At 35.4% G+C, this 19,897-nt stretch overlaps 1 protein-coding gene across 1 annotated transcript in view; it reads right to left on the reverse strand.

Annotated features, from left to right (window-relative positions):
- The window catches only part of LOC135106861 (lysM and putative peptidoglycan-binding domain-containing protein 2-like), a 23,827-nt gene extending 4,525 nt beyond the window's left edge, over nt 1–19,302 (reverse strand). The window contains exons 1-4 of the mRNA XM_064016228.1: nt 19,283–19,302; nt 15,225–15,391; nt 12,227–12,375; nt 11,030–11,200 (exon numbers count right to left, since the gene is read on the reverse strand). Of these exons, the coding sequence (XP_063872298.1) occupies nt 11,030–11,200; nt 12,227–12,375; nt 15,225–15,389 (485 nt within the window). The 5' untranslated portion in view covers nt 15,390–15,391; nt 19,283–19,302. The remainder of the gene's footprint in view (nt 1–11,029; nt 11,201–12,226; nt 12,376–15,224; nt 15,392–19,282) is intronic.
- Nucleotides 19,303–19,897: the final 595 nt, after the last annotated feature.

Consider the following 19,897-nt stretch of genomic DNA (forward strand, 5'->3'; position numbering starts at 1 on the left):
TTCAATAGTTTTCTAGCACACAAAATACTAAAGCAGTTCAGTACAAAAAATATCCATAGCAGGAAAATTACAGACAGAAAACAAAGCAACACAAATGTCATTCAGCAGTGGAAGAATCAGAGGTGAATAACATGACCAAGCTGTGTCAAAGATTGCCTTCATAAAGAGATGGATAGAGGAAGCATTCAGCTCAATTCATACTGTGCAAGGCTTGACATTATCCAACATATGAAATTGAGCAGGAATTTCAATAAAACTGTACTTTTAAACATGGTCACTTTATTAGGAACTAAGTGTAGTACATCACTACAAGCTCTTACAAAATATGCATTGAATGCTACAGAAGGCATGTGTTACTGAATTATGACAGAAGAAAATCCTTGACCTTTGTTTCAGATAGTGTATTTTCTGTTACAACTTGATCAATTATTCACCTCATTTGTGAACATAAGAACAAGTACCATGTGACAACAATGTAAAACTTTCATCCATCAATCCTTCAAATACAACAATTTTTCTATATGAACTGACAAGAAGACTTAGTAAAAAATCATTATAATGTTATCAGCAGTAGCCTTCTTCATGGGCATTAAAAATAATAAATAACCAAGAACACAACACACTGTTAGTCAATAACTTTAAGCATATACATCATTACCACAATGAAAACTGTTTATTATTATTATTATTATTATTATTATTATTATTATTATTATTATTATTATTACTATTATTATTATTATTATTACCACAAAGCTGCTTTCTGCTGAAAATTTATGATCAAAATTTAATCACCAATTGACAAGGTGCCAATTCTTCACTGACATTCATTCACAGTTTATTTTACAGTAACTGTGATGCACTGCCTGACAATGCTGATTGCCTTCAGCTGAATGCATTTGTAAGCAAAAAATACTTCATCTCATTATTTAAATTCTAAATGTCTACTGCCTTGTTTCATTTTGGGAATTCTTCCCCTACAGGAAAGCCATTATAAAGTTCCTACCTAAGCACATGTCTTATCTACAATAGCCTTCATATTCCTTAAGATCTTCCTTTCAAATTTTCCTCTTCATACCCTATATTCTTTCCTTAGTGTTGCCCTTTCAAATGTATTATCCCAATGCAATCACATACTTGCTTCAAACAACTACACCTAATCCTTTAGCTGTTACAGTGTACAACATAACTGCCTCAAATATTGGCCAACTAAAGTGCAGCCTAACATATATACTACATAACATTATATGGAATGCAGATGGTGTCCAATTATTAGGGAAACAAAATAGTATGTGGAGACCTTCATTGGGTTTAAATTTGGCTGGTCCACTGATAACTATCTCAATTCTTCTGCTTTAAATACTGCCATTAAAGTATTAGATCATTCACTAGGATGCTGCTTCATAGTACATGTTTTATAAGCTCTATAAAAAGCAACCCTATTATGTATACAAAGATGTGCAGTTTTGATACCACAAGGTCCTAGGAAATGCAAACTTTAGCCTTCAGGATTATTTGCCCCACAGATAAGTGATGTGCAAGTTACCTTTCATTGCTAAGAGCAGCATAACACTGGTAAGACAGGCAGAGTGTAGTATGAGGGTGATATAAAGGCTTCTATACCAATATCATCAACAAAAATCCTCCACAGACACTGTACTGATAGAAATGTCTATTTTGATATAGCTCACACACACACATACACATACACACATACACACACATAGACACACATGCAACTCCCAACCTTGGAAAAGAGACAAGAGAGAGGTGACTTGATTGCTTTGTACAGACTGCTGAGTGGGATGGAAAACCTAGATAGGAAACATCTCTTCATAATGAATGAAAGAGAAACAAGAGGACATGGAAGAAAACTAAAAGTAACCACCTGCAGAAGGGACATAAAGAAGTTTAGCTTCCCTCATAGAAACATAGAGGCATGGAATGGACTGGAAGGGGAAGTGGTGTGTGCTACAAATATTCATGACTTAAGGAAAAGTTGGATAAAAACAGTTATGGAGACGGGACAGTACGAGCTTAGCTCCCCTCCCATATGTCACAACTAGGTAAATACACACACACAAGCAATGCTCCCTTCTCTCTCTCTCTCTCTCTCTCTCTCTCTCTCTCTCTCTCTCTCTCTCTCTCTCTCTCTCTCTCTCTCTCAGAGCTACAAGGTATGTGTGAAAAGAACATTTGTTAAGCATTGGTACTCTTGAAAATCAACTTCAGTAATTGTTACGATGATGACTTTCATGACCATCATGCTAATATTTTTTTATACTTCTGACATAACAGCAATGTTAAAGCTTAAAAGATAAAAATTGTGATGTCTGGCTGCAAACACTAATCAGTTGAGATATATTTCATGTAGGGGCTACCACGTTTAGGCCTGACAGCTTCTTGCAGCTTCTCTCATTTTCTTTATGTTGTTATGTTCAATATAAATATCCTTTCAATCAAGACATTAGGGAGCTTTAAAAGGTGATGAGACAAATTTATGGATGTGGATGATTGGTGGAAATGGGTAGATATATTTCATAAAGGGACTGCCACATGTAGGCCAGATGGCTTCTTGCAGCTTTTCTCATGTTATTGTTCTATATTAGATTCATGAGTTTCATTTGCAATCAACAAACATATTAACATTGCATATTACTGTATTGTCTATTTCCTGAGAGCTTCTATGAAATGTACTTATGGCATACTTCTGTTGAATCATGGATGTAGATATATAAGGCCATCTACTCAAGACTTCTAGTGATGTCATTCAGCCAAGTGTTTTGAATGGTTCATCTGATTCCCAATATACAATTGAGACTTTTCAAATTCTGTTGCTTCTCTTTTCTGATTAACTGATCAGTTTCAAAAGTATAGGTATTCAAACAGATACTTAAGATCATGTGTTTCACATTTCCTCACATACAAAAGTCCTATGGTAACTTGAGAGGAATTGAAATAAGCGGCAAGTGATTAAGAACACATTAAACAGTGAGTTTACAAAGAAAATTAATAAAAATTAACTCCACTAAAAAAAGAAATAATACTATGCCATCAAACACATACAAAACTAAATAAATATGTACATAAATAATAAATTTAAAAAATGGGTTATTACTGCAATTTACAGTAATCTATCCATCCTCAAAGCCAACATTAAATGGACCATAAAATCTGAAAGAAAATTGACTTTGCATTTTCATCATTCTCGTCATGTAGAAGGAAATGCTGATTACATATGGAAAGCTATTTATCCCAGGAAACCTCTACTTCTCAGGGTAGACTACTCAGTAGCACATTTCATTATTGGCCTTCGTTTTAATTCACGCCACACCCAAATTTATCATGAAATAATAATTTTGCCCTTGAAAATTGTCACACATCTCATGGTGTCGAAAATATTACTTGTTATTTATGATGGCACAGACAGTCAAAAGCATGATCATTTCCTACTCTCATTCCATTCTGTTCAATTTTTTCTCCACACAAATTTTTTGCAAGCTGTTTAAGAATAATGGATATCCAGGTAACAGACTGCTATAGGCCTACCATAATTATATAAACTGTTTTCTTATCTTATAATCTGAAGTGAACGGGTTCTGTCGTGAGGATCCTTGTGACTTCTCCCAATTGGAAACTAATGCACTGCTAATAAACATCCACTAATTCCCTAATGCTAAAGAAGGCAGAGAGTACTGTCACTCTAAAGAGGGTGGTTTAATTAAAGCAATATGACCAAGAAAGCCAGACTGATTGTGTTATGGCCAATATTATTTCAGTAAGTTACATGGCAAGCAAGAAACATGTGGAAAACTAATAAGACAAATTTCTCTTTGGTTGAAGGCTAATCCTATACTATGAGTGACACTTACGACAATCTATGTAAAGGACCGAGTAATATACGAGTATAGACCCAGTTTGAATATCAGGGTAAATTTTTTTTCTGATTCACAAGCACCGGCATTCCCCAAAAAGTAAGAAAGGACCAATACTCAATCATCATGCTCTTCCATTCAGACAAGAAGCCTCACACATTTCAATTATATTCAGACAGCCAGTAGCTTTGGCTCCCTAAAATACTAACTTATTCATGCGAAGAATCTATTTAGTTAATGCATAGTAAAAAGAAAATTGGCATATGATGGTTTAAAGTGATAGATATGGGAAATTTATGTCCCTCCTATCCTATCCTATCCTACTGTTACTGCCACAGCCAGCTCACACATTTTAACATGCATTCAACAGCAGGTATAAAGTTTCCCAATCTCTGCCTTCTATCACCCAACCAGTCTAGCAACACAGATGTGGATATTTGCATTACAGACAAAGATTTGAAAAAGTATGTATATTACTAACATCAGAGCTTATGTTTAGTAATTATGCAGATAAATCATGCAATGAAGAAAAATTATGCTACAGAATCTATTTAAAAGATGAATAATGCATGGTTGGAGGTTAAGGGTAAAAATTTATCAAAACACCATCTCTTAGTCTTAAAAATGATATCACAATGCAGCCCACTGATACCTTTTATAATGTGTTTCATGAAAAAAATTTGTGAAACTCTTACATATTCAAGTTTATTCAAATAAATTACGCAAAACCTGTCAGCACTTATAACTCCGTAAAAACTGTGTGTAGTTAATTCACCAATGAACAAATGAAGAACAAATTACTTTGAGTATTATGATTCATTTCATAGTATTTACTATGTAAATAATCTAAATTTAATAGTTTGTGACTTCAAAAATATTTTTTCCCATATGAAAATACTTTGAAAAATATGATCATGTATACTAGTATATCTAAAGCACCACATGGCTATTCATGGGCATTATATACACAAGAGAAGAGTGCCACTACTACCTGATACAAATAGCACTGAGCTGTACTCAAGCAAAGGCTATACTACAATGTGATGTTTCTAATACAGCAAAACCTTATTATACACATGTTCTGTTTTGCCATCTTTCTCTTAAAATCTTAATGCTGTCAGCAGCCAGAATCCTTGGATCTGGACTCTTATGTTAGTAGGAAAAGCATTCATAAGTTCCACTAATTCTTTAAAAAATTATAGAGAAGTCTTGCAATTTATTTTATGCATATTTCCTCTATCACCTTTCCTCTCCTCATCTTCTAAGCTCAGCTTCTATCCTAACATCTCTGTTTGGATCAGCATCAGATCATCTTCATACAACAACTCTTACTGGAGTCACCCAATAATCACACGACAAATCTTCAAGAACCACACTTAATAACAAGGTGCTTAAAATGAATCCCTGACACATACCTACATATAGGTAAAAATTTGTCACAATTCCATCCTTAGCCTAATTTGTGTTGTAGTCTCTCCACTCACTGCCATCACTAATCTAACCACCCACACCTCAAAATGTCAACTTTCTAAACTGAACCCATTATTTTGGTATTCTACCAAATGGTTTCTCTAGATCAACAAAAAATAGGCACAATTCTTTTTGCCATGTTTTTTTTTTTTTTTCAACATCTGTGGAACAATATGACATCAGTGGTCCCTCAACCTGGTCTAAGGACAAGCTGCATATCAACTAAGCTAACCTCCCTTCTAAGCCCTCCCATAAATCTTTTCATTACCTTTGTTACATGATCTATGAGCTTTATTTTCTAATAAAGCACTGACTTTTATTAGATACACATTCATATTCATACTCTTTAACTATTTGTCTACATAAAAAAAAATGTATATACTGTATACAAATGATGCAGCATAACCTACAGCCCACTGAACTGGACTTTGTCAATCAAAATACCAAACATATCTAAGTTCACAGATATTCATGATTGTGCACGTGTCCATTAGAGAAAGGATAGTTGTTAAGCTATATGGATAAACAATTACAGTGTGAAAGAGACTTCTCTTTAAGCACACCTAGTATTAATGAAAGCAACAGACAATTATAAAAGACAGCCAGCCTTGTTTTTTCACACAGCTCTATCTAATCACAAGTACCCAATCTCAATCCCAAGTACTGGCATCGCCACACTCACTCAGCCCTATTTTTTATTTATTATTATTTTTATTTATTTTTTTATGAAGCAGCACAAACACCTGTTAAAACTTTTAAACTCCATAAGATAAGGGAAGGTGTGTAAATCTAGTATTAATGATAGTGGCAATACTTTACTTTTTAAGATCATATACCTAGACTTGGTTATAGTTACAAATTACATACTGACTTCTCCACAGCCATACATTTATTCTTACAGAACCTAATTCCAGATAAGAGGTTTACTCTTAAAACAGTCACTGTATGCATTCTTGCAAATCTTAAACAAGATTTCTACAAGCAGACACTCACAACCACATTTACAAGCATTACCTCACATCTCACCCTCTAGGTTATAATTAACTTAACTGCAATAACAACCAACTCGATGGCTCTCAGCTAATTTTCAAAGGGAAACTTCTCATAAATTTAAGTTCCTGCACAAACTTCAACAGAAAATTGTACTGGTCCACAATCTTTTATCCAAAATTCTGAAAACTAAAAGAGCTCTGAATACTTTTTTTTCATGGATGTCATCTGCAAACCAAAATACATTTGACACAAGACAGCAACAGAAACCAACATTTCATTCCATAACCACATAAATTCCTTTTCATAAAGGTGAATTTAAAAATTTAATTAATTCTTCCAGATTAAAGACAATGAATCTGAAATGGTACAATAGGTAACTGTACATCAGTGTGGTATTATGCAGCTGTCTCCTGCCACAATAGACATTTGCTCCCCAAAGCATACCTTAAATCACTGTTAGCTAACTCAAACCAAAGCCTTTTACATGCTCAACAGGAACCATAAATGTGTGAACATATATTAAAAGCATTCTGCAAATCCTTAACAACTGAAGGTTTATAATGTGACTATTTTTCTGTATATGTATTCAAGCTAGCACCACTATCAGTAAACACATAAAACAGAGGGCATACTGAGTAAAGATTTAATTACTGATAAAAACAAACATATTGGGGTGACAAGGAGCATTTGTCCACTACAAAGTTAATACAGAAAAAAGGGCAGCAAGGTGACAAGCAGCAGACAAGCAACCAAACAACCTAAAATATCGAGTGCCCATATTACATTACACCACTGTTGATGACACATCCAACACTCCCTCTTAAATAAGCTCATAGCAATAAAGCTGCAGTTACTAAAATAAGAGACTTAAATCATCCATACCAAAAAAACACTATTTAGGGCACTGATCCAATGCAGCTATACCTAATTTCTCCTTTTCCACTGTGTCTATTGCATGTTCAAGCAATTTTTTTTTTTTTTCTATCTTTTGCTTACCCAGATAAACCTTAAAAAAAAAAAAAAAAAAAAAAACATTGAAGTCCATTTGAAGGAGGTTATTCCAGTAATCTTAAAATATACCATAACCTACATATTTGGTTCAGAACTGTATTTCATTAAAGACTGCTTACTGCAAAACCACCGTTACAAGGCACTTTGTAATGGAAGGCCTGGCAGCAAAGAGAATGACTGTGGCTTACTATATTTTTTCTGTAAACTCAGTGCAATATCCACATAGCTGTTGTCACATGTACATACATGAACATTCATTTTCTACTTGAAGATTAAAAAATTACTATGGCTATGTTACTTCCTCACATACATACTTCATGAAAATACCACAACAGCATTTGCTCTTTTATGCTGCTGCAGGCCACATTCCACCAAAATCAGACCTGATATGCCTCACATACTTTCAACACACCCACAATTTTTATGGTAGTAAGAATATTTGAATACATTTGTAATTCTCAAAGTATGATTTGGATAACTGAGTTTTACTGAATACTTTGCCAATTTTTTCATACTATATTTCCTACTACATGCCCTACTCAACCTGCAAAAACTAAGTACGAAAATAAGTTAAGGTATGTAGAATTATTTGCCAGAAATTTACTAAGCATTAGCAAATCTTGACAATTATGACAGTTATCAGAGATAAATTGATTCTGTAACATTGTGTTTAATTCTGCTTCCAGAAGCTAGAGGCACTATTGAGTTATTACTTCACTCAGGATCAACAACAAAGAGATACAATGCCTACTTCAAAATTGCATCTGACCATTTGGTAAGATTAATCAGTGCAGGGTTTCATGACATTTTCAGAGAGCTCTGTCACACAGCTACTGCATAAAACAAACGAGAAGCCTGAAATAATAGTATTTTGCTATGTGAAAACAACTGTGCATTAGATAAGCAGCACATAAAACCTATTTTCTCTTTCCAAGTAGTTTTACAGTGTAAATTTGGTGATATGCAAGACACAGTTGTACAAAGTGTGATCCTTTATCGATAACAAATATCTTAGGATGTAACTGCAGAACTATGAATATGGAGCATCTAGTGATATTGTAGAAAGTAGGAAGTAAAAAGGATGTAGGAAGAGTGAAGAGAATGTAAATGCAATAGGGAAATCTAAATATGAGAAAACATCAGGCAGGGGTAAAATAATCAAGATGTAGCTGCAGATCTATGAATATGATGCATCCAATATTACTACAATAAGAAATTGTGTAGTGAGAAAGAAGTAGGAAGAGTGAGGAAACTGTTAATGCAACAGGAAAAATTCAAATATGAGAAAGTGTAAGGCAGAGGTAAGATACTCTTCTACCATAACCATAACAAAGCAGTCCTAACAAACATCTGAAAAATCAAGCATGTATGAAACCAACAAAATCCATATCAAGGTAGAGGCAGCTGTAGTATGGTTTGTACTTTTTGTATATTGAAATGAATTTCTATTGTTGCACTATTTTTCTTTTTTTTTTTGCTATGTGCCTCTCCCATGAGTCAGTACTATGAATGACAGTAGAGCAACTTGTGGTAAAGCCAAATTTTCCTTGATGTGGGAGTAAACCATAATATTTCACTCTCATATAGAGTAAGAACTTGCCATAATCATATACTTTTCCGAATGCTACAAGCTTCTCTAATGGATGAGTGGAGTATAATGACAAAATCTACTAAATTACACTGAAACTCAGACTTTGGTTATAAAGAAGCATTTCAACTTAAATTAGTCAAATAACAAAACTGGACAATAAAGGAATCCACAACAAAGGATGGAAAGAATCCATTAAATTGTGTGTGTGTGTGTGTGTGTGTGTGTGTGTGTGTGTGTGTGTGTGTGTGTGTGTGTGTGTGTGTGTGTGTGTGTGTGTGTGTCTATATATATATATATATATATATATATATATATATATATATATATATATATATATATATATATATATATATATATATATATATATATATATATAAAACAACTGTCACACTGAATATTTGTAAACTTGTACATTATTATACTTAGATATGCTTTCTCTTCTGTGACCCAGTGTCAATCAATAATTCTTTTTTTTTTTTGTGCCCATGTATTTAATGTACATGTGTAGTTGATAACCTAAATTGTTTTTTAATGCATCCTATGTACATTGTTTGATCACTTTTTTTTTCTTTTTTTTTTCATATTATCTTCTCTAACAAAGTCACTAAGAAAACTAATGTAATGACAAACAAAGGTAAGTCTATGACATATACTGAGCACATGCAGCTGACAGAATAAGTTTTATAAGACAATTATATTTTTCTCAGAACCTAATGTTAATACTAGTACAATTTTAATGGATAAAAGGATGTTATCTTAATGCTCCACTTCTTGAAAGATTTTGGAAACCTAAAAATGTCATTTTGACTATTAAAAGCATTTCTGTTGTGGTACATTACATGCTAATTGAATGGCAAATCTTATTTACTCCAATTTCACTTTTAGCAAAGCTGTTCAACAATAAATCTAGCTTGAAAATTCTGGTCTTCTTTATATGACTTACACAAATAAAACAGTAGCACAGTGCATGGCTTATATTGAAAAATACTGTCATATAAGGAAAACAGACAAGCCATCACATCTTTCTATAAGATGGGTTCAGGTAATGAACATCACTTCTTTAAAGTGATGCACTTATAATGCCAGCCGAATGCATTTAGTATTGGGTTCATTGATCAGACAGTCTTGACAGACTGATAAAAGGTCATGGTGCCCTCGAATCAAGATTTTCTGTGATGACCACAATTCTGGTAACAATTATACATAGCAAAAAAACTTATCCAGTGATAGAAGTAAACTTTACATATACACTGTTTATGTCTGAGAATTCAAAGACTGTAACCTTTAATGGCTTGCTAAATCTTTCAGCTCTATGGAAGTTTATTCAGTAAGTAACACTATACCAAGTATACACACCAACCTTTCCATTGCAAACCAAAAAATAGAATGAAGTTCAGTTGCCTCAATTTCCGATAAGCCTTTTCCTAATGAAGGTGCAAGTTAATACTGAAGTATAAAGAACTTGCAATTCAGTAACTCAACAGGTTACTTTTATTCCTGAATTACATCCAGGGCCATGAATTTTCATTATGTCTTTAACTTTTGTCTCAAACAGCAGCCTACTTTCTTCTCAATATGCTAAGGGATTTTTAAAGTCTCCAAACACTGCGATTAAAATAAGCCTGTTTTTGTCACAATGATAAAGGCTATAAAACTTTGGCACAATTTGTCTATTACCTTTTATGGATTCTAAAATCATCAAAATTTTCATTTTTGGGGGCAGGTGTCAAATCCTAAATAAAATTGTTTGAAATTACATACTATTGAAGGCTGAATATGTTACTGAGTAAACACACCATGTAATGGTTCAAAAATTTAGTATGATTTATCATTATATACTAGCTACTTGTTTTGAATTTCCATGAGAATGTGATTTTACCCAGGCAACACAGATATGGCCATATAAAGAAGGAACTGGCCATGAATAGCACCATTGTCGATGAGAATATCTCAAAAGAGACTTCATGCAAAGTCTTTGAAACCTTACAGAACTTTAATATCAAACAACCTCCACTAGAACTACATTTGGTATCCTACTTATTTCTCCTGATATGATATGTAAACTTAAAAGGCATATAGCATGACTTACTATGCATGAGTCTCCATTCTTTCAATATTGGACTTCATGAGTGCAATATTTGAATCTATCTTGGAGAGAAAGTCATTAGGACTTGTTTCTGAGCAGTCAAGAAGGCCACTGGAAGTGGATGGTGAGTGGCATACCTTGGGTGTGCTGCTGGGAGAACAGCTCACCTCAGAGCTGCAAAAGATAGGATTTTAAATTTTAAAAATCTGTCTAGATCTCTACAACTCAATTTAATCTGAGAACTTCAATAATAAGCAACTTTTAGTGAAAAAATCACTATATGTCTTTCTATACACAGTTCTCAGTTTTTGCAATCTTTTCATTCCACATCTGAATCTCTAAATGTAATGTCTACCCATCTTCCCACTTTTCAAGGTGAAAAATAAACATTTCATTTTCCATCTTTGGATAACCACAACACTTCTAGTCTGCATGGCTCTATCCCTTATCATTCCATCTTCATCATGAATATCTAACTACCAATTCACTCCTGGAAACCACTGCCTTGCAGTGCCTACCAATTCATTTCTGGAAACCACTACCTCGCAATGGCTTCCAGAAGTGCTCCCATGATGCTTTACTCGTACACAATTCTTTCCTGAAGTCAAAGATAGTAAAACTAACTCCACCTCATAAATATTCATATCTACTTCCTTTGCAATCTTCTCATTCCACATCTGAATCTCTAAATGTAATGTCTACTCATCTTCCCACTTTTTGAGATGAAAAACAAACAATTAATTTTCCAGGAATATCAGTGACTGAACATCTATTGCTAAGAATTTTAGGGATTACAGTGGCAATTAACTTGCAATGGTCATTGAGTTTTATGAGGAATTAGGTTACAAACTCTGTCCCACTGTAAGTTAGGAAGGGATTCCTTCCTAACTTACAATGAGACAAAGTTTGTAACCTGATTCCTCCCAAAATTCAATGACCACTGCAATTTAATTGCCACTGTAATCCCCAAAAGGAAAATTCTTAGCAATAGATATTCAGTCACTGATAGTCCAAGATGCTCTATTGTATAATTTTTCTGGCCAGACCAAAGATAATCAAACTCAAAATGCTTCAGTTTTCCCCTCGTGTGGCCAATGGACATGACTCCCATCACACATATACAGCACCTATGGCTGAGCCGCTAGCCGACTGTTAACTTCATGGTTCCTTGTAGCAATAAATGTACAAAATGAAATTTACCTGTCAGAGGCATCTATGTGATTTGATGAGGAGTTGCAGGAACTAGTGACCACTTCATACATATCTCGACTAACAGGCACCTCCAAGAAGTCGTGAAGAAACATTGCTTCTACTGTCCATAATTTGTTGTGCTGCTTAATTGTCTCCACCTGAAATATCATGGCTTCATTGACATATAGCAATATAACAGTACACTAATGCAGAGAAATCCAGCAACCTTCAATTTCATCTCCACTTAAGACACTAACCCCCATGGCCTACTCCTCTCACTCTCAAATACACAAAAAAATTCCAGAGAGGAAAAATATGAGGCATAAAAGCATGGAGTGATGGATACAATAATCAAGAAATGTTGAATGATAACTGGAGAGAAAGAGAGATTAGAGATAGAAAATAATGTAAAGAACATAAAAGGGAAAGCCAAGCTGGGACCAAGCATTATATCAGCAAGCAAGGAGACACACCCAAAGAGCCTCCACCTAGCCAAGGACTCAACCTGAATTTTCCTAGCCATGATTTGAGTAAGCTAACCTTGCACTCATAGGCCATCTTTTTTTTTTGCATATAGTCTCACTTTTATTTAGGCACTGAATAATTTGAGGTAATGTAGATAATGTAGAATTAAATAGAATTAAATTTTGGGGATGCTTCATAGCCTTATAGTCATCAAGGGAGTACATATGTCAGAAGTGAAAGTAGATCAGTAACAGGTAAGTCAGGTAAAGTAGGAAGTCACACAAATTTTTTTTTTTTTTTTTTAACCAACTAGGAAACAAGGAAAGAGGCTGGTCAAGGACTTACATAAGTGACTATAGGTGACGAAAGTACACTCCACTACTGATTTGTGATTCACTGCAAAATCCAGGGAGTTAATCGCCTTCTAAGTGCAAAAGTTGTCCCTCCACATGAGATTTTACACTTTACATGCAAGTAGAGCAATGCAATGCTGAATAGTGACATAAGGCCCAAAAAGACATCATTGGTCCAAAACAGGTTGAGAAGAAAGACCACAATTAGGTGAATGACCTATGCTACTTGAGAGACAAGATAAGTAAGTGGGAAAAGTTGAGAAGCAGGTTGCAGATTGAGAGGATCAGTAATGTGAAAGGATGGACTACATTTGTTTTACCCTACAAAGATAAGAAAAGAAAAAAATCTCAAAATTGAACCTCTGACAAGATACTCACAGGAAACAAGAGTTCCAATGTGTTATCAATCAGGTCACAATAATTATCAAGATGCAAGTGTCCTGTCATATTATGTATTTCCATTACCTATTCATGACATTGGCTTAAAATACAAACATGAAGATAAAAGTTATTTGTTCTCAATGTAATCCTTACAATGTACTAATATCATATCTTCTCTTATAAGATTAAATCAGTTTCTCTACTAGCAAGGTGAGAAATGAGGGGTGGCAGGCAAGGTGAAGAGGCAACTCAAAGCTCATATGTACAAACAATGCTAAAACTGAATAAATCACACAAAACAAAGAAAATATCTTTTTAAGATAATCCCAAACAATAAGACCACACAACTCTACCTAAAGATGAAAATGAAGAATTGTGGATGAATTTAAGGAAGACACACGAGTTATGATTGCAAGAGAAAAGATGTATTAAACAGAATGGAGACTGGTGATCCACTGTGGAAGCCCTAATAGGAGCAGTCACAAGAATTACATAATCCCCACATCACTCTCTGACAAAATCTGGATGCCTAACTAAAACAACCCTTACAGCTACCTACACGATTGGTGAAAACACTATATCCAATCTAACCTAACTAAACATAATGGAAGCAGCAGCAAACTCATGGAATTACCATCTGGGATAATCTTACCAATAGTGGCTCCTTGTGGAGCAGCTAAATTATGTGCATACAGTGATGAATACTCACTGTACAACACATCTATGGGGATTTTGTTTCAGGTTATGCATGATTATGTTATGGTGACTTGATCTGTCTTGCACTGTGTCACAAATTCTAAGTCCATGCCATTGTAGCTTACTTGGAGAGATACAGAATAACAGTAACTGCAAGGGGGTTAATGAAGGGAAAATTTTCTGTTTGTTGACTACTGTTTAGGGATATTCCCCAAAAATACTGTTTGTTATCCTTAGACTTTTTAGTTTTTTTTTCCCTCAAAAGTTGTGTTTTTTCTCCTCAGAATTTTTAATTTGGCCTACTTTGACCTCCCCCATCCTAAAATCCCTCTTTCCTACCAGGTTCCCAAGCTTGCTTGTCCTGGAGAGGGCGGCAATAGAATACATAAAGGAGCTACTGTTGGTAAGATTTATCAACTTCTGCACAAGTCATGCACACATTGCATCTTCAACTTGATATCACTTTCTCAAGAATTTCCTTTACCCATATATTTTCAGTGGTATAAGAAATCTAAGAAAAACAATTATCATGTGCACTGTCTCATCAACAAGGCTTTTCCAGTTCGTGACAGTTGCTTGCCCCTCCCCCCAACCAAAAAAAAAAAATGCATTTTTATTTCCATGTTCTGGGCACTAACAACGTATGTAAATATTACTGGTAGGCAGGTTTCATACCCATTATGATACTTTACCTTTATCTTTGATCAAATTTGTAACAAATTGGAAATAAAAAATACAGGCATAAGAACGAAAAAATATACAACTGTCTTTCATCTTCAATCAAATTTATAATCACTGTGCTGTAATTATCTGAAGATCCATGACTTTCTTTTTCAGCAAAAGAGTAGCTTTCAATTTTGTTTCACTTTCAAAAGGACTAAGACAAGCACAGGTGATATCCAGTTAAGACAACAACACCTTGTAACACACCTTACCTAGCCATCTCATTGCTACTCTCCACATTTGTATACAGACGAGATAATACATAGCATGTTTCCATAGCTTAAAACACATATTTTCACTACACCTTCTACAGTAGTGTCAAAGCCTGTGTATAAACCATTGCTTAGAACAGCTCCAAGCTACACCCTGCATAGTAGTGGCAGACTCACCGTAACACCATATCTAAGGGCGATGCCTTGTATAGTGTCTTGCTTCGAGACACGGTGCTTGATCACGTTCTCCGGCTTCTTCATGTTGACTGCAGTGCTCCCGTATCGTCTATGAGGTCTGGTGGCTGCCCCGAGCAGCCCTTTCTCCTCACTGCTGGCCGCCATCCCTGTGTTGTGACGAGGGTCAGGGGGACGGGGAGGTAAGGGTGAGCCTGCGTGATAATGCCGATCTTACTCCATCCCTAATATTCTCGCAACGGTGCAGCATCAGCCTAAAATACTTCCTCATTTACATATTGACATCTATCCTGCAAGACCCTACCCCTGCAGGCGCAAAACTCTAATGCTTTTATTGTTTTTGATATAATATTTACACAAAGAATGGCAAGATCGCTCCGACCTTGACAGATGTGTGACCACCTGACCCCCCAAACTCATGCTGCAATCACCTGTACCCTGAAGGCCACCTGCAGGTTGCTTTTATCAACTGTCATGCATTCTCGTCCTTGGAGAATCTTAGAGTTTGATAAGGAGAAAGATAGTGGAATTAATCGTTCGTCATGTTTACTTTCTATGCGTTGCTTGGAGCGTCCTTATAGATAATGTCAAGCTTATTATGAAAGTGATAGTACACTAAACATCTCAGTGTGTTTAAAGTTCAAGATTAAATAAAAGTGTTTTCCCTATAATTGTTGATGGTTACGCAGCAGAATCTACAGTGTGAGTCATACTAACGAGGTTTCAAGTGCATCTGTATGTAATACGTAAACGTGTAGTGGAAACGTTCCTGCATGAACATATGCCAGTCCTTCGAGGATATTGTGATGAGCCATTCATTATCCTCAGATGAATACAAGATTAGTTCATACATTGCCTCATGGCCATCCCGAGTCTCGTAGGCTAGGCGTACCTGTGAGTGTGACACTGTTCACCTATGACATTCTCGGGATGACTGACATCCTTCCTTTCTCACTGTTGCGATTTACACCAAGATCCACAGAATCGCCATTAGTTGTGAGGATCTTTGCTTTTACATATTTAAAACAACATTTGTATGATAAAACTGTAGTGTTGTTCTCACATGACCATTTATACTTGGGATAGGAAGAATGTTTCCATAATTTTGGTGATAGTGTTCGCTGGGGTTGCGTTGGAGCCATCACAACACGTTCTATATTAAAAAAAAAAAAAAAAACACACCTATGAGAACCAAATTAATCTTCTCTGTGGACTTTGAAAACAGTTCATATGAGAGCTCACAATGTTTCAGTAGTTTACGCAGAAGTCTACTGCAGAGAGAGAGAGAGAGAGAGAGAGAGAGAGAGAGAGACTTGGTGAAAACGCCTTTAGGATCCATCTCTCGCTTTCACTTTCGCACCTCATCCAACAAGTGGTCTAGCATGTTTTGCGTGTTACCCTAGTCGTGGGTTCCATGGGCAGCATACAAAGTAGCCGCAGATATGCAAGGTATATGTGTATGTACTATAATATATATATATATATATATATATATATATATATATATATATATATATATATATATATATATATATATATATATATATATATATATGCACGTACTACGTACCGTAACGCCACCTAACACAACACTGCGGGTGAGGAGTGGCACCTGCATCATGCCCGAAGTACTGCGCAGGCTTCTGGCACCTGACTGTTACTGATAATGATCTCAGAACAACTTAACCAGCGGCGTCGCTGGATCCGATCTCTGCAAAATTCATTGTTAATCTCGGCCATTTTTGCTTTGAAAGATGTATTCTCCCAAAACAAACAGATTGTACGCAGAGACTCTAGGCAAACCACATTATTTTTCAATAGTTAGAATATATCAGCCTCGGAAAGTGCATTTCTTTCTTCCCCTAAAAAAAATAAAATAAATAAATAAATAAATAAATAAATAAATAAAAAAAAGAATTATACGGTCATGAAGTCTTTCAACCGCCTATCCTTCTCCGATGTCTTCCGAATAACACTTCAACTTCCTGACTTTCGACCTAACTGTGATTACAAAAGTGGTCAGTTTGCAGATGGCAGGCACGTGGCTGTGGGGTGAGCACCACATGAAACCCGAGATCTGAACAACACGCGAAGACTAATGTTTACATCGCCCGATCCACGTATTGACTCATGGTGCAAGAACAATGTTAATGTCAGACCATGCTAGCAATACACTGATGCTATAATATGAGTTAAGATGGGAAAAGTGTGTGTGTGTGTGTGTGTGTGTGTGTGTGTGTGTGTGTGTGTGTGTATGTGTGTGTTGGGGGGAGGTGAGTGGTCATATCTGTATCTTGTATCTTTAGAGATAAAGTACAATCATCAATAGCTCCATAAAATAAAAAAAAAAAAAAAAAAAAAACAGGAAACGTGGTAGATAACATTGACGCAAACTTAAAAACATCATAATGCCAAAGAATTTAATTTTAAAATGCATGATGGTTTTATTGCAGTATATAATTATAAAAATATAAAAAAAAGCAAATTGTACGCAAAAATCTTATAGCAACAATAAAAAAATCTAAAAATTAAAAGGGTGAGATAAGATTATTCATAGCAAACAGATCCCTACGTGCACGCCGGCATGAACTCTTGATGTTGAAATCCACCGTCTCACTTGAAATTAAATGAATGGGTGAGCATTAATTCAAGACATATATATATATATCTAAATGAATATGCAAAATTTATTTATATAGGACTCTCGCGTGTGTGTGTGTGTGCGTGTGTATGGTAAAAAATGTTTCATCCCAACTTAATTGCTTTCCCTTCCTCTAGCTATTGTACCATATTTATTGATCTATTTAATCGTATCAGTGTTATACGGTTGAGTACATGCGAGGTATTAACGTGGAAGTACGACAGTAAATAAATGATAGCGCAACAGAGAATGCTACGTAGATTGTGACAACAATGACAACACAGTGCTCTGAGAATGTTGTTGGTCATCACACTCTTTTGCGCCACAAGCACGGTAGATTATAAAGTGTCCGGGCAGCAAAGTAACATGCCCTATACTTTCGTTAACAAAACTGACAAACGACTACTAAGGCGTGTGTTTTGTATACGATATAGGAGTGAAATCGGTGGAAGAAATAAATCAAAATTAATTTTTAAGGTGTCTGTGTTGCTATGTGGTGGTTATAAGCTATGTGGCGGTTATAAGCACTGTATTCGGATGCAGACAAGGGTACGTAATGTCACCTTGGTCATCCGACGCACAATATGAACGAAATTATCAAACTATAAATTCACACATTGTTGCTGACGTGGAGACAACTTATATAAGCAAACAGAACACGGAAAAAAAAAAACAGTAACCGTAGTAGTTTAAGGAGATAAGTTAGTGCTTTCCTCATCAATAGCCAGATTTTTCTGTGGACGTGTTTGCAGTTTGCGGAAATCTTCGCTCAGGGTTGTGCAGGAAGTTTAACCTTGAACGACTGGGCTTTTCCCAGCCTCCCACCTTTCCATCCTCCTGCCTAACTATTCCTAGCATCAGAATTCTTGCCACCGATATCCTCTATATCCATTCTGGCTCTGGCCCTGGAAGATTTTAGTATTGGGGACGACTCTCTCTCTCTCTCTCTCTCTCTCTCTCTCTCTCTCTCTCTCTCTCTCTCTCTCTCTCTCTCTCTCTGTTTAGCCATTATCTTGCGAAATTTTTCACGTCACTTAACAATGTACAGTTTTCTATCTCGTCAGTAAGTCAGTCTTCGTGTTCCGGTGTCTAATCTTGATCCATATTTCAAAAAGCTGTACATATGGAAATTATTGAGGTTATTAGGGATATTTTCATGATTTTAGCGATAGTCTGACTAGGATTCTACATCAAAAAGAAATAATAAAAAGAAAATAAAGAAAACTATAATAAAAAAAAAAATCGTGGAAACTATCATGCATCTCCGTGGCCATTGAAAATAATCCTGATGAAAGCTTAATGCATTTATGAATACGAGACCCAAAGCTATACCAGAACATAACATAAACACATGAAAATAAAGGAGACTGGAAAAAGCCGCCAATACCAGTGATATTACCTGAGTGCGACGTTATATCAGTTTGGTCAGGCGCTTACTAACATGGGAAGGGTTTGGGTCGGTCTGGGAATTTATGATTGGCCCATTGTGTCGAAAGATCAAGATAACAATTAACTCATTCATGAAGTACTGTCTTTTGTATCCCTCAGATTTTCGATGACCACAGAGAGAAAAATATAGTAGATATTGTATTTCTCTAACTGTACAGGTCTTTTTTTTTTCTCGTTTTCTTTATTAATGTGGTAGTTCAAGCACTGTTAAATTAAGGTACAGAAAGTAAGGAAAGCGAAGATATGTTCACGAGAATGTTTGATCCATGCTTTGAAACCTTCATTAGGACTATTATCAAAGGCCACACTGATTATTAGTTAATTTTTTTAAGATGATTTTTTTCTTTTTGTTATGATAAATTAAATGTCACACTAACACTACAATCAAAAAGAATCCTTGAATAACCCAATAACCTTCATTAGAGCCCTTTGAAAAATATTCGAGATAAGACATGTATGTGGCGTTTTTAGAATGCAGTCCTTGGTTAAGCAGGACACAGGCGTAATGAATACAATCCACGTATGTTTTAATATTCTAACCATAAGTGAACATCAATACCAGAAT

Source organism: Scylla paramamosain, chromosome 14 (assembly GCF_035594125.1).
Source record: "Scylla paramamosain isolate STU-SP2022 chromosome 14, ASM3559412v1, whole genome shotgun sequence".
NCBI lineage: Eukaryota > Metazoa > Arthropoda > Malacostraca > Decapoda > Portunidae > Scylla > Scylla paramamosain.